At 47.8% G+C, this 15,578-nt stretch overlaps 1 protein-coding gene across 1 annotated transcript; it reads right to left on the bottom strand.

The window, feature by feature from the left end:
* Positions 1-665: 665 nt before the first annotated feature.
* Positions 666-12,232, bottom strand: PRSS41 (serine protease 41). Its single transcript, XM_030848543.2, has 8 exons — positions 12,182-12,232; positions 11,876-12,011; positions 11,633-11,777; positions 11,264-11,419; positions 11,048-11,055; positions 10,245-10,520; positions 1,269-1,423; positions 666-884 (listed from the first exon to the last, which is right to left on the bottom strand). The coding sequence occupies exons 1-8, from the start codon at positions 12,230-12,232 to the stop codon at positions 666-668; spliced, it is 1,146 nt and encodes a 381-aa protein (XP_030704403.2).
* Positions 12,233-15,578: the final 3,346 nt, after the last annotated feature.

The following is a 15,578-nucleotide window of genomic DNA, read 5'->3' on the forward strand; positions in this document are numbered from 1 at the left end:
GAGTGTCTGGCGTCTGTGTAGTGGGGAATACGGCATGAGCGCTAGGGGTGTTTGGGGGCATTTCCTCCCCTGCACTCCACTTCAGCCTTCCTAGCCCCCAGGGACCCTGTTGCTACTTATGTCCTCCTGTAAATTATCTTTCTTTTTTTTTAATATTTATTTGGCTGCGCCGGGTCTTAGTTGCAGCACACGGGATCTTTGTTGCAGGATATCTTTAGCTGCGGCATGAGTGTTCTAGTTCCCTGACCAGGGATTGAACCTGGGCCCATTGGGAGCACAGAGTCTTAACCACCAGACCACCAGGGAAATCCCTGTAAATTATCTTTCTGATTGAACTAACCTGAGAGGGTTCTGTTGTTTGCAACCAAAACCCGTGTAGCACATATGGGTGACAATGGTTTAGGAGTTAAGGAGTGGTCTTCGAGTGGATGGGACATGGGTAACTGTGAGGGTATCCAGGAATCCACCCAGGGCCATAGAACGTGGTGCAAGGCATCAATGTGAACATGCACACGTTTATTAGCAAAGGGGACAGAAGGGGACTGGGCCTGGTCCAGCAGGCAGTCCTGCCACTGGCGTGCCCCCAGCCCTTGGTGAATATGTCTGGAGCTGCAGTAACTACTGCACCCTCATGGGCTTAGGTGTGCACAGGCCAGCTACAGGAGTCAGGGAGCCCAGAGCAGAGCGAGGGGCAGCAGCAACTGAGAGGGGTCTGGCCTGGGTGTGCTGTGGCCCACCAGCATCTGGATCCAGTCGAAGTAACTACTGACATTGGTATAGATGCCGGCCTGGTTGCGCCTACCACAGCCCACTCCCCAGCTCACGATTCCAATCTGAATCCACAGCCCATTCTTTTCACAGACCAAGGGTCTGCCTGGGTCACCCTGGAAAGCAGTGTGGGTGAGCAAGACCTGGGATGGGGCAGGAGGGGCCAGTGGAGAGGCTGGTAGAGCAGGAGGGGCTGTGGAGCTGGGCAGACTGGCTGCAAATCCCACTCCTCCCCCTGGAAGCAAAAAAACTTCAGTTTCTGCATCTGCAAAGGGGGGCAATAGTCTATCCACTCAATTTCATAGGATCAAAGGAGGTACAATTAATGTAAAACAGGAAGCTTGTTTTATAGGCTGGATAAATGAGGTCTACAATGATTTTCTCATGAATGAACTCTAAGGGTGGATTGGTAGGGGGTCAAGGTGGTTGCCCTCAGGCCCAAGATTGGGAGGGGTGGTACCCAGTTTCAGTATGGCCCTCATTGGGGCAGGGGTACTCACTTTGCAGGCGTCAGTGTTGCCATCCTCAGAGCCAGGACAAATCATATTATTACTGCTGTGACTGCTGTAATCAGGCTGATGGAACAGGTAGGAACACCTGGATTTGTTTATGATGGAGACTTGCACTTCCTGAAGATCGTAGGGAGGTGGCAGATCTGCCAGGGGTTGAGGGTGGGAGAGAGAAAGACAACAACCTTAGCCTCTCCTCTGCCATCTGGGGAAAGGGGGTATGAAGGGGAGTGGACTTCCTGGAGTATCCACAGCACCTGGGACATTGCTCTTGATTCCTCTGCTCTAGTCCAGCACCCAGTATGTGGTGGGTGATGAACAATATCACAGAAGGACCCAATGGATGGACAGGCTGTCACAGCACCTCCCTGAGGCTTGGTTTCCCTCTCTGTAGCCTGCAGATGACAGGCCCTGCCTGAGCCAGTGGGGAGAGACCATGGCTGAAGCATACACAGGGGGAGGGGCTGATGCAGCTGAGCCTGTTTATAATTAGTATAGCTGCAGGATCCAGGCTGAAGTTTTCCCAAATTTGATGAAAGATATGAAACTACACATTCAGGAAGGTGAACAAATTCCAAGTAGGATAAACACAAGGAGATCCACACTGAGATACATTTTCATCAAAATATCAAAACGCAAAGACAAAAGGAGAATCTTGTAAACAGCGAGAGAGAAGCTACACGTCAAGTATAGGGGATCTTCAACAAGATTGACAGCCACATTCTTTTCAGACACCTGGAGGCCAAAAGGCAGTGCAATGACATATGTAAAGTGCTAAGAGACTAAAACAGTCAACCAAGAATTCTAGATCAGACAAAGCTATCCTTCAAAAAAAATGAAGGCAAGATTAAGATATTCCCAGATAAGCAAATGCTGAGAGTGTTCATCATTAGTAGGCCTGCCCTACAACAAATGGAAAAGGGAGACCTTCAGGATGAAATGAAAGGGCAGTAGCCAGTAACTTATACCCATAGGAAGAAATAGAGAACACTGGTAAACATAACTACACAGGTAAACATACAAGCCAGTATTATTATAGTTTTGGTTCATACTTTTTTTGCTATACAATTTAAAAGACAAATGCAATTTAAAAGACAATAATTGTAAATCTCTGTTACACAGAGATTGCTTACACAATATATAAAGATATGGTTACACAATATATAAAGATGTAAACTGTGACAATAACAACTTGAGAAGAATAGAGTTGTATAGGAACAGAACTTTTGTATGCTATTGAACCTAAGTTGATATTAATTCAAAATAGACTGGTATAAGTTTAAGTTATTAACTGTAATCTCCAGGGAAACTGCTGAGAAAATAACTAAAAAATATACAGAACAGGAAATAAGAAGGAAATCAATATAGTACACTAATAAAAATCAATTAAACACAAAAAGGAGGAAATAAGGAACAAAAAAGATATGACTTAGGTATAGATATAGATATGATATAGATATAAGATATCTATATCTTCTACATCCGACAAAATATAGAAAACAAATTGAATAATGGTAGAAGTAAATCCTTCCCTATCAGTAATTAATTTTAATGTAACTATTAAACACTCCAATTAAAAGGAAGAGATTGGCAGAATGGATTAAAAACAGAGATCCAACTATATCCTGTCTACAAGACAATAATTTTATTATATTTTAATTTTTGTATTTTTTAAAATTTATTTATTTATTATTTTTGGCTGCGTTGGGTCTTCGTTGTTGCATGTGAGCTTTCTCTAGTTGTGGCAAGCGGGGGCCACTCTGTTGTGGTGCACAGGCTTCTCATTGCGTGGTTTCTCTTGCTGCAGAGCACAGGCTCTAGGTGCACAGTCTTCAGTAGTTGTGGCACATGGGCTCAGCAGTTGTGGCTCGTGGGCTCTAGAGTGCAGGCTCAGTAGTCGTGGCACATGGGCTTAGTTGCTCCGCGGCATGTGGGATCTTCCCAGACCAGGGCTCAAACCTGTGTCCCGTGCATTGGCAGGCAGATTCTTAACCACTGCACCACCAGGGAAGCCCGACAATAATTTTAGATCCAAAGGTAAATATAGGTTTAAAGTGAAAGGTTGGAAAAAGACATTCCATGCATAGTAACCAAAAAGAGCTGAGGTTGCTATACTAATGTCAGACAAAATGGATTTTCAGTCAAAACGTGTTACAAGAGTCAAAGAAGGGGGACTTCCCTGGTGGTCCAGCAGGTAAAACTCTGTGCTCCCAATGCAGGGTGCCTGGGTTTGATCCCTGGTCAGGGAACTAGATCCCACATGCATGCTGCAACTTAAGAGTCTGCATGTCGCAACTTAGAAGTCTGCATGCCACAACTAAGAAATCCCACATGCCACAACTAAGTATCCCGCATGACGCAATGAAGATCCTGCATGCTGCAACTAAGACCCAGTGCAGCCAAAATAAATTTTAAAAAAATAAATAAATATTTTTAAAAAGAGTCAAAGAAGGACATTATATGTTGACAAAAGTGGTAAGTCCTCAAGGTATAATAATTATAAATATCTACACATCTAACAACTGAGTCCCAAAATACATGAAGCAAAATTGATGTAACTGGTGGGAGAAATAGACAGTTCTATGAGAACAGTTGGAGACTTCAATGCCCCACTTTTATTAATGGATAGAACAACCAGAGAGAAGATCAGTAAGATAACAGAGGACTTGAATAGCATTATAAAGCAGCTAGACCTAAAAGACATATACAGAACAATCCACCCAAACAAGAGCAGAATACACATTCCTTTCAAGTGGATGCAAAACATTCTCCAAGATAGATGACATGTCAGGCCACAAAATAAGTTGCAATAAATTAGAAAAGATTGACATCATAGAAAACAGTGGATTGAGGCTAGAAATCAATAACAGAAGGAAAACTGAAAAATTCACAAATATGTGGAAATTAAACAACATACTTCTAACCAATGGGTCAAAGAAGAAATCACAAGGAAAATTAGAAAGTATTTTGAGATGAATGGAAATAAAAACACAACATACCAAAACTTATTGGTTGCAGCAAAAGCAATTCTCACAAGGAAATTTATAGCTGGAAATGCCTATGTTAATAAAGGAGAAAAATCTCAAATCGACAATCTAACTTAAGGAACTAGAAAAAAAAAGAGCAAATTAAACCCAAAGGTAGAAGAAGGAAGGAAATAATAAAGAGAGGAATGGAAAAAAATCAAACTAGGGAACAGAAAAACAATAGCGAAAATCAACAAAACCAAAAGTTGGTTCTTTGAAAGATCAACAAAATTGACAATGAAAGTGGGGACATTATTACTGACCTTAAAGAAAAATTAAGGACTATAAGTGAATATTATGAACAACTGTATTCCGACAAATTAGATAACCTAGAGGAAATGGACAAATTCCTAGGAACACACAAAATACTAAAACAGACTCAAGAAGAAATAGAAAATCTGAACAGACACATAACAAGTAAAAAGATTTAGTCACTAGTCAGAAACCTCCCAATGAAGAAAAGCCTTGGGCCAGATGGCTTAAATGGTGACTTCTATCAAACATAGGAAGAAATTAACATCAATCATTCTTCCAAAAAACAGAAGAGGAAGGAACACTTCCTAACTCATTCCATGAGACTGGCATTACTGTGACACCAAAGCCCAAGCAAGTTATCACACACAAAAAGAAACCATAGGGCTTCCCTGGTGGCGCAGTGGTTGAGAGTCCGCCTGCCGATGGGTTCGTCCCCGTCCGGGAAGATCCCACATGCTGTGGAGCGGCTGGGCCCGTGAGCCATGGCCGCTGGGCCTGTGCGTCCGGAGCCTGTGCTCCGCAGTGGGAGAGGCCACAACAGTGAGAGGCCCGCGTACCGCAAAAAAAAAAAAAAAAAAAGAAACTACAGACCAACATATATGCAAAAATGCTCAACAAAATACCAGCAAACTGAATCCAGCAGCATATTAAAAGAATTCTACACCACGACCGAGTGAAATTTATCCAGAGTGCAAGGTGGGTTCAACATACAAAAATCAATCAATATAACATACTACAGACTATAGTAATAGAATGAAGGAAAAAAAAACCCACATGGTTATCCTAATTGATGCAGGAAAATCCAACACTTTCATTATAAAAACACTCAATAAACTAAGGATAGAGAGAACTTCCTTAACATGATAGAGATCATATGTGAAAAACCCACAGCTACAGAATTGTGAAAGACTGAAAGCTTTCCCCCTAAGAACAGGAAAAAGATAATGATGCCAGTTTTTGCCACTTCTATCTAACATTTTACTGGAAGTTCTAGTCAGAGCAATTAGGCAAGAAAAGGAAATAAAACACATCCAAGTTGGAAAGGAAGAAGTAAAACTATGTCTATTCACAGGAGACATGATCTTATATATAGAAAATAATGAAGAGTACACAAAGAAGGACTAGAATTAATAAATGAATTCAGCAAATTTGCAGGATCTAAAATCAAGACACAAAAGTCAATTATATTTCTATACACTACCAATGAACAATTTCAAAAGGATATTAGAAAAGAAATATCATTTTACAATAGCATCAAAAAGAATGAAATAGTTAAATTTAATTGAGGACCTGTACACAAAAAACTACAAAACATTGCTGAAAGAAATTAAAGAAGACATAAATAAATGGAAATATATCTTCTGTTTATGGACTGGAGACTTAATATTATTTAGATGATAATACTCCCCCAAAGCAATCCACAGATTCAATGCAGTCCCTATCCAAATTCCAATGGCCTTTTTAGTGGAAATTGACAAGCTCATCCTAACATTTAGAGGGACTATCAAGAGACCCCAAATAACAAAATCAATATTTGAAAAAGTAAACAAAGTTGGAGAATACACACTTCCCAATTTCAAAACATACTTGGAAGCTATAGGAATCAAACAATGGGGTCCTGGCAAATGGATAAACATACAGACAAACGGAACAGAATTGAGAGTCTAGAAAATAAACCCATTCTTCTTTGGTCAACTAATTTTTGACAAGGTGCCAAGATAATTCAGTGGAGTAGAGAATAGTCTCTTTAACAAATGGTGCTGGGACAACTAGATATCCAAATGCAAAAAATGAAGTTGGACCCACTACTTCGCACCATAAACAAAGATCAACTCAAAATGAATCAAAGAGGACTTCCCTGGTGGCGCAGTGGTAGAGAGTCTGCCTGCTGATGCAGGGGACACAGGTTCGTGCCCCAGTCCTGGAAGATCCCACATGCCACGGAGCGGCTGGGCCCGTGAGCCATGGCCGCTGAGCCTGCGCGTCCGGAGCCTGTGCTCCGCAATGGGAGAGGCCCCAACAGTGAGAGTCCCACATACCGCAAAAAAAAAAAAAAGAATCAAAGATATACATATAACAGCTAAAACTATAAAACTCTTCAAGAAAACATGAGGGTAAATCTTCATGACCTCGAATTTGGCAATTATTTCTTAGACATGATACCAAAAGCAAAAGCGCCAGAGAAAAAATAATCTGAACTTCATCAAAATTAAAATATTCTGTGCATCAATAGATACTATCATGAAAGTGAAAAGAGATGTGGTCCACGAGTCTTGGCTCAGTCCTGCATCTGAAGTGCTCTTCCCCCATCAACACCAGGGACTGACAACATGGAACAACCCGGAAGGAAGGAGCTATGATGCCTCTTTCGAAGAAACTGAAGAGTTAAGTAAGAGGATTCAAAACACAACTTTCTGACACTAAAGCCTACCTGTTCTGCAGAACTTCAGCTAGGTCTTCATTTCAACTTTCAAACCTTTAGCTCTTCGTCCTTTTCCTGGAGATTATTGCCTCTTTCCTGGCATCACTTGGCTCTCTAAGCATCATGAACCCCATTAGGCCAGCTGGTCTTACCCTTAGCTACATATTAGAATCACCTGGGACGCTTAAAAATAGCCCAATGTCTGTGCCACATCCCAGACCAATTAAATCCATGGAGTGAGACCCAGGAGCCAGTTTAAAAAAAAAAAAGAAGAAAAAAGGAAAAAAAACCCCCACAGAATAGTAAAAGATATTTGCAAATCATATATCTAAAAAGGGTCTAGTATCCAGAATATATAAAAACGATTACAACATCACAACAAAGACAACTCAGTTTAAAAATGGGTTGGGGGGCTTCCCTGGTAGCGCAGTGGTTGAAAGTCCGCCTGCCGAGGCAGGGGACGCGGGTTCCTGCCCCAGTCTCGGAAGATCCCACATGCCGCGGAGCGGCTAGGCCCGTGAGCCATGGCCGCTGAGCCTGCGCGTCCGGAGCCTGTGCTCCGCAACAGGAGAGGCCGCAGCAGTGAGAGGCCCGCATACCGCAAAAAAAAAAAAAAAAAAAAAAAAAATGGGTTGGGGGGCTTCCCTGGTGGCACAGTGGTTGAGAGTCCGCCTGCCGATGCAGGGGACACGGGTTCGTGCCCCGGTCCGGGAAGATCCCACATGCTGCAGAGCGGCTAGGCCCGTGAGCCATGGCCGCTGAGCCTGCGTGTCCGCAGCCTGTGCTCAGCAATGGGAGGGGCCACAACAGTGAGAGGCCCGCGTACCGGAAAAAAAAAAAAAAAAAAAAGGGTTGGGGGGGGTTGGTCTTCCCTGGTAGCGCAGTGGTTAAGAATCTGCCTGCCAGTGCAGGAGACATGGGTTTGAGCCCTGATCCAGGAAGATCCCACATGCCGCAGAGCAACTAAGCCCGTGTGCCACAACTACTGAGCCTGCACTCCAGAGCCTGCGAGCCACAACTACTGAGCCCGTGTGCCACAACTACTGAAGCCCGTGCACCTAGAGCCCGTGCTCCCAACGAGAGAAGCCACCACAGTGAGAAGCCTGCGCACACGAAGAGTAGCCCCAGCTCGCCGCAACCAGAGAAAAGCCCGCGTGCGGTAATGAAGACCCAACGCAGCCAAAAATAAAATAAATAAATTTATTTAAAAACAAACAGGGCTTCCCTGGTGGCGCAGTGGTTGGGAGTCCGCCTGCCGATGCAGGGAACACGGGTTCGTGCCCCGGTCCGGGAAGATCCCACATGCCGCGAAGTGGCTGGGCCCTTGAGCCATGGCTGCTGAGCCTGCGCGTCCGGAGCCTGTGCTCTGCAACGGGGGAGGCCACAACAGTGAGAGGCCCGCGTACCGCAAAAAAAAAAGAAAATAATAAATAAATAAATTTTAAAAATTGGGTTGGGAATTCCCTGGAGGTCCAGTGGTTAGGACTCTCTGCTCTCACTGCTGAGGGCCCAGTTTCAATCCCAGGCTGGGGAACTATGATTCCACAAGCCACGTGGTGTGACCAAAAAAAAAAAAAAAGGGTAAGGGACTTAAATAGCCATTACTCCAAGGAAGATATACAAATGGCCAACCAGCACATGAAAAGTTGCTCAACATCACTAGTCATTAGAGAAATGCAAATCAAAACCACAGTGAAATACCACTTCACACCCACTAGGATGGCCAAAACAAAACAAAACAAAACAAACAAACAAACAAACAAAAACCTGGAAAATAACAAGTTTTTTATTGAGGAGAATGGAGAGAAATGATAACCCTCACTGTTGATAGGAACGTAAAATGGAGCAGCTGCTATGGAACACTGTTTGTCAGCTCCTCAAGAAGTTAAACATAGAATGACCATGTGATCCAGGATTGCACTCCTAAATACATTCACAAAATAATTGAAAAGAGGTATTCAAGCACAAATTTGTATACTAATACAAATACCCAAAAGATGGAAACAACACAAATGGCATCAATGGAGGAATGGATAAACAAATTGTGCATCCATACAATGGAATATTATTCAGCCATAAAAGAGAATGAAGTTTTCATACATACTATAATATGGATGAATCTTGAGAACATTATGCTAAGTGAAAGAAGCCAAACATAAAAGGTGACACAGTGTATGATTCCATTTATATGAAATGTCCAGAACAGGTAAATCCATAGAGACAAAAAGTTGGTTAGTGGCTGCTAAGGGCTGGAGGGAGGGGGTAATGGGGAGTGACTGTTTAATGGTTATGGGATTTCCTCTGGGCGTGATGAAAATGTTTTGGATCTTGATAGAGTTGATGGTTATGCACTGTGAATGTTCTAAATGCCATTGAATTATATACTTTAAAATGGTTAATGTTATATGAGTTAAACCTTAACAAGAAAGGAGTGAAGTACTGACACACACTAAAACATGAATGAACATTGAAAATATTATGCTTAGTGAGAGAAGCTAGCACGTAGTGTATAACTGTATTCATATGAAGCGTCCAGAGTAGGTAAATCCATTAGACACAGAAAGCAGATTAGTGGCTGCCAGGGGCTATGGCCCTAGAACAACAGGGAATTAGGAGTAATGGTTAATAAGCATGGGATTTCATTTTGAGATGATGAAAATGTTCTGTAATTAGACAGTGGTGATGGAACCACTCTGTGAATATACTAAAAAAAAAAAACCGTCTGAATTGTATGCCTTTTTTTTTTTTTTTTTTTTTTTGGCTGCACCGCACGGGGTGTGGGATCTTAGTTCCCAAACCAGAGATCGAACCCACACCCCCTGCAGTGGAAAGAGTCTTAACCACTGGACTACCAGGGAAGTCCCTGAATTGTATACTTTAAAAGGATGAATTTTATGGTTTTTGAAGTATACTTCAAAAAACCCCCCAAAACAAACAATGCCTGATGTCTTTCTGACAAGTCCACCCCAAAACCTCGCACACCCCCGCAGGCTGGGGGTGTGGCCTGGGGCGGTGCAGGGGGGCCTCCCTCTCTGGTTTCTGGCTCACAGACTCGGAAGGGAGGGGTAGCTGAGTGTGGGTACAGAAAGCCCTGCTCTACAGGGGGGCGGGGTGTGGAAAGGAGGTGAGGAGGGATTGCTCAGCGGGCCAAAGCCAAAGCACAGTGGCACACAGACCAAGGTGGGGGCCACTGCAGCTGGCGTGGCTGGCACAGGACGTGGTGAATAACACTCCCCTTCCCAACCCGTCTGTCCCCAACCTCACTCTTTTTCTCATGGATGTCCCCCCAGCCATTCACCCAGCAGTCATCACGGTTCTTGAATTCAGAGGAGGAGGACAGGACACAGACGGGCTGGATGTTCTTATTGAAGGTGACGGAGGAGGACAGCTTCAGCAGGGAGCTGTCGTCCTGCAAATAATTCCTGGATTTGGGGTATATAATAATACTCTTCACCCTGTAACGATGGAGGTAGGCCCGCAGGCTCCAAATGGGTGGTGTGACAGACAGCTCGCCAAACTGGACCGACCATTCATAGGGATCTCTGTTGCTGGCAGGGGAGGAGAGAGCTGTCAGGGGTCCTCAGAGGGAGGGTGGGCCACCTGAGCACACCTGGGGCTGCTCCCTGAGCTGAGACCCCCGAGCTGCTGCGGGGCTCACCCCAGGCACCATTAGCAGGTCTTCCTTCGACCAAAGAGGCCAGGGTAGAAACAGGGAGAGCCCAGACAGCCCCAAACAAAGTCCCACACCTGGGAACTTGGGGGTGTTGGCAGGAGGGTGCCTCCCCTAACAGCTCATCTGGCCAGTCACTCAACCACCTGTCACCTCCAAGAACCCTTCTCAAAAGGCTACGAGCAGGTGCATGGGCGCCACAGCAGGCTGGGCTCAAAACAGCTACCGGGGCCACTGTCACCACAGGCCAGGCTGTGTGTCCAGCACTTACTTCAGCTCCTCCCCGCGGCGGGTGGGGGGGGGGATGGGGTCACCTCTGCTGGGAGGTGGGGTGAGGAAGGTGGAGGTTGGTGGTGCCATTTGGGGACAAGTGACGTGAGAAAGAAAAGAACAAGACAAATGTGCGTGGGAAAGTTCTGGGAGAACGTTCTGGTAGAAACCGCACAGGGTTTCCTCCCGGAGCGCCCTGGGGGACTCGCGTGGGTGCGTAATGGGCTGCAGCCGGGACTGCGCCTCAGGAGCGCCCGAGGGCCGTGTCCACGTGGGGCATGCGCGCAGGTCCTGGTGCAGACCCAGGGCCCAGGGTCAGCGGGCCGCCCGCCCCCAGACTCATTTTTGGAAGCAGTGCGCGGCCGAGAGCACCCAGCGGCGGTTGAGCAGGCTTGCTCCGCAGTAGTGGGAGCCCCATAGGCGCAGGCTGCCCTGCGCCCAAGCCCTGCATCCTTTCCATACACTATGAGTGTCGGGACAGTCCGTTGGCCACATGGCCCTGGGATGGACAAATGGACACCAGGCCGAGTTGCGGGAGGCAGGCCCACCCCGTCCACCCTCACCCACCGAGTGGGAGAAGAAAAGGGGCGCCCCGGGGAACCGCGCGTCCTGGGTCTTGCCGCCCAGGAAGAAGGGGACGCTGGGGACCTGCCCCACGTGTTCCACAGGCGCACGCCCCTCCCCCACACCCAGGGGGGGCCCCATCAGTTACATGCGAGCATAGAAGAGTTCTAGAAACCTGGGGCGGGAAGAGGAAAAGATGAGTCGCCATTCGCGCTCCGGCTCAGGTGCCCTGCGCAGGTAAGCGGGCCCCCTGGACGCCTTACCTGGAAGCAACAGGTCCCTATCCCGCAACGCTGCGGGTAGGAGAGAAAGTGAGCTCCCTTTGGTCTCCACGCGCCCCACCCTTCCCCCATCACCCCTAGCTGCGCCGGCAGCCCTCGCCTCAGCTCACCCTGCCTCGCGATTTCGACCCGCACCAACAGTTGCGCCAGCAGCAGCGTCCTGACCTGCGCGCCCACGGCTTCTTCTTCCCGCCGCCTGGCGCCCCTTCTGCTTCCGCCAGCTCCAAGGCGCGGCTGGGGCGCCCCCTCGGGGAGAGGGAGCCACGGGAACCCTGGCCGCCCCCTTCCCTCAGCTTGACCTCTCTGGTCCAAGGGATATTTGGGAACCTGGGACGTCACAGTGCCCCGGCTTTGAGCTTCTACTGGAGCTCGGTCCCCCAACTAAGTACCTTGTTATGGCCCAGGAGCCAGGTTACCCAGACGATCCCTTTCTTGTCTGCAACCCTGGGGACCTGGCTGCCCCCCATGCTACCCTCTTTTCTACCCATTCCTTCCGCTAGGAAGGAACAAGGACCTGCCCCATAGCCAGGACTCCCGTGAAAGCACATTAGCAAGTCTTCACTGAGACCCCCATTGGGGGTCTCGCACTGTGTCATCTACTGTTAAACGTGATGATCCATTACAGGACCCACAGAATAAATGTTGGCCTGATTTGACCATCTAGAGGGCTCTTAGCCTCCATGTCTGCCTGCTGCCCAGCAACAAGCCTCACCTAACTCTATGGAGTCTACAGGTAGCTTCCCTTCCTTGCAGACAATATTGCACGGCACCAAAGTCACCAAACTGACTCTCTCATAGATGTGAGCAGACCACTGAGTTGGGGTCCACAGGACCACCCTCTGAGTCAATGATATTTTAGGAGGATTCACAGAACTCAGAAAAGCTGTTGTACTCCTAGTTATGGTTCCTTACAGTTAATGGATACAGATAACATCAGCAAATGTCAAAGGTGCAGAGGAGAGTCTGGAAGAGACCAGGTGCAGGCTTCCAGTTGTCCTCTTCCAGGGGAGTCAGGTGGGCAGTGCTTAATTTTCCCAGCAATGACGTGTGACAACACTCGTGAAGTTTTGCCAACCAGGGAAGCTCACTGAAAGTTTGGTGTCTAGAGTTTTTACTGGGGTTTCATCACATAGGCATGGAGGGCCCATGTGGCCAACATTATTTCTCAGATTGCAGCCCCTCCAGTGGTCCAGCTGATCCAGTGTGACCCAAAGCCCCGCCATAAATCACATCGTTATCATCAACTATCCGGAGTGGCCTGAGGCCCCAGGTCTACAAAGACAGTCTTTTCAGGCAGGACATTCCAAGGGCTCAGAGGTTATTTCCTAGGAGGTGGGCAAGGGCCAGTCCTTTCTTTGGATTGTGCAGGGTTTGAACATCCTAGGCCTGTTCAGTTAACCTTTTACTGCACAGCAACCAAGGATGAAGAAATATTTGCAGGGAATTTACGCATGCACCAGAAGGATCTATTTCAATAAACTGAACTGACTCCAAGGAAACCAGAGATAATACAGTAAGTCCCCTACATACGAACGAGTTCCGTTCATAAGTCCAACAAAGTTAGCTGAGGTACCCACCTAACACAATCGGCTATATAGTACTGTACTGTAATAGCTTTATAATACTTTCACACAAATAATACATAAAAAACAAACACAAAAAATAAAGAAAACTTTAAAAAAATATTTATTTATTTGGCTGCGCTGGGTCTTAGTTGCAGCACACAAGATCTTCGTTGTGGTATGCGGGGCCTTTAGTTGTGGCACTCGGGAATCTTTTAGTTGTGGCATGCAAACTCTTAGTTGCGGCGTGTGGGATCTACTTCCCCGACCAGGGATCGAACCTAGGCCCCCTGCACTGGGAACATGGAGTCTTAGCCATTGGACCACCAGGGAAGTCCATAAAGAAAACTTTTTTTTTTTTTTTTGCGGTACGCGGGCCTCTCACTGTTGTGGCCTCTCCCGTTGCGGAGCACAGGTTCCGGACGCACAGGCTCAGCGGCCATGGCTCACGGGCCCAGCCGCTCCGCGGCATATGGGATCTTCCCAGACCAGGGCACGAACCTGCATCGGCAGGCGGACTCTCAACCACTGCACCACCAGGGAAGCCCCAACACTAATGGAATTTTAATTACATAAAAGATTAGAGAAAAATGTGTTGTTGGGTGACCTGGCATTCCATTAAAAGTATTGAATTTCTCTGGGGAAAAGTGGAGAAAAATGTTTTGCTTAGAGCATCCGATGAGATTTTGAATGAGTGAGTAAAAGGGGAAGAGCCGAGAGTTTCAAAAATGCACAGCCAAGTTTTCCCCTTAGGATGGGCCTCCTTGTCTGGTAGCCGTGACCTGAAGGCAAGCCCGGGCACAAAGGCCAGCTTTGGACTTCCCTTGAGGCGGGGACAAAATGCCCCTTCCCATCTGATCTTTCCCCCTCCCCCACTCAGCGGGCTCTTCCATCTGATTCCTGGGGCCTAAGGCGTCAGATGAGGCCACGTGCAGAAGTCAGCACCCACACCTTGCCCCAGGAGTCTGAGCCCAGGACACAGGATCCAGCTTGCGAGCCAGGGTGGGACTCCTTGCAGAGGGCTGCAGGGAGGTGCCCACCAGCTCTGAGTGCGCTGGGGACAGAGGCCCTCAGTCTGCTGTGCCTCAGGCTGCAGAGCACAGAGGGGTCTTTGCAAGCCCCACATCCAGAGGGGAGGGAGGCAAGGATGTCAGCCCTGACCCACCCCCAACCCACAAGCCAGCCAGACCAGCATCTGCCTCTGCTGGGAGAAGGGGACCCAATTGTTCCAGGCTCCTGACAGAGTGAGATCTGGGGCACGCCCACACAGGGGATTATGGTTTTAATGCTGCTAAATCCCCTTGTGGGCAGCCCTGATCCCAGGGGACAAAGGGCCTGTGTTGAGTCTCCCGAGCGGGCTCACAGCCAGCACTGGGCCAGGGTGGACAAGGGGGCAGGGCTCCTCTGAGGGTGGGGCTTCCAGCATAGGTATGCATGGTGTACACGGCTGTGCAGGGTGAGTGCAAGCTCCTGGGTGTAGGGAAAGCTGGGCAAGCGTGTGTGTGTGTTAAAGGGTGCATCCACGTGTGAGCCTGTGGTGCACACGTGCATTTTGAACGCATGTGTGTGCATGTGCATCCCTTATAAGCATGCTCATGCACTCTATGAAAATGCACCTCCCGTGTGCTCTCGGGCATGTCCTGTCAACCCTTCCTTGTCCAGGCTGGCAGCTGTTTCTTCCTCCAACTTCCACCCCAGGGACTTCTTCCTGGAGTCCCAGCCCAGACAGACCCTCCTTCTGGGCTCAAACCCTGGCAGCCTGCATCTAGAAGGAAGGCTCAAGAACAGACAGCATTATCAGAAAAAGTGCCCGAGGGTGGGCTCGGACAAGAACACAAGTCCCCTTTGTGATGTCTCTGGGCCCTTTCCTCTAGGAGCTGTGCCTGCCAAGGTCCTAGGCCTCTTCCACCTCCGCCTCCCCCAGGAGGATTCCAGGGCCTCGGGAGGGTTTCTCTGCCCCTCTGCAGCCTATTGGCCCTGCCCTTCCCCAGCCCAGCCTCTGATGCATTCATGGGGCTGAAGGCCTCTGGTGGCTGGGTGAAGGCTCTGGAGGACAATGGGGGCTCTCATCTTTGCAACATGAGTCAGTGGTGGCCTGAGCCCTAGGAGCCTGTCCAGGGAGACCAGTGCATGGCCAGAAGGAGGGGTACGGCTTTCTGGACAAAGCTGCTCTCTGCTCCCTTCTGCCCACTAAAGGCTGGTTGTCAAATGAAGCCCCCAAGCCGCCTGCAGCCACGACCATGGGCAGGGC

Source organism: Globicephala melas, chromosome 15, assembly GCF_963455315.2.
Source record: "Globicephala melas chromosome 15, mGloMel1.2, whole genome shotgun sequence".
Taxonomy (NCBI): Eukaryota; Metazoa; Chordata; class Mammalia; order Artiodactyla; family Delphinidae; genus Globicephala; species Globicephala melas.

Coding starts and splice junctions, on each gene's coding strand:
- PRSS41 (XM_030848543.2), bottom strand. CDS start 12,232: ATGGGGGGCAGCCAGGTCCCCAGGGTTGCAGACAAGAAAGGGATCGTC. Junction 11,420..11,632: donor GAACTCTTCTATGCTCGCAT/GTAACTGATGGG, acceptor TGTCCATCCCAG/GGCCATGTGGCCAACGGACT. Junction 885..1,268: donor GCAACACTGACGCCTGCAAA/GTGAGTACCCCT, acceptor ACTGCTTTCCAG/GGTGACCCAGGCAGACCCTT.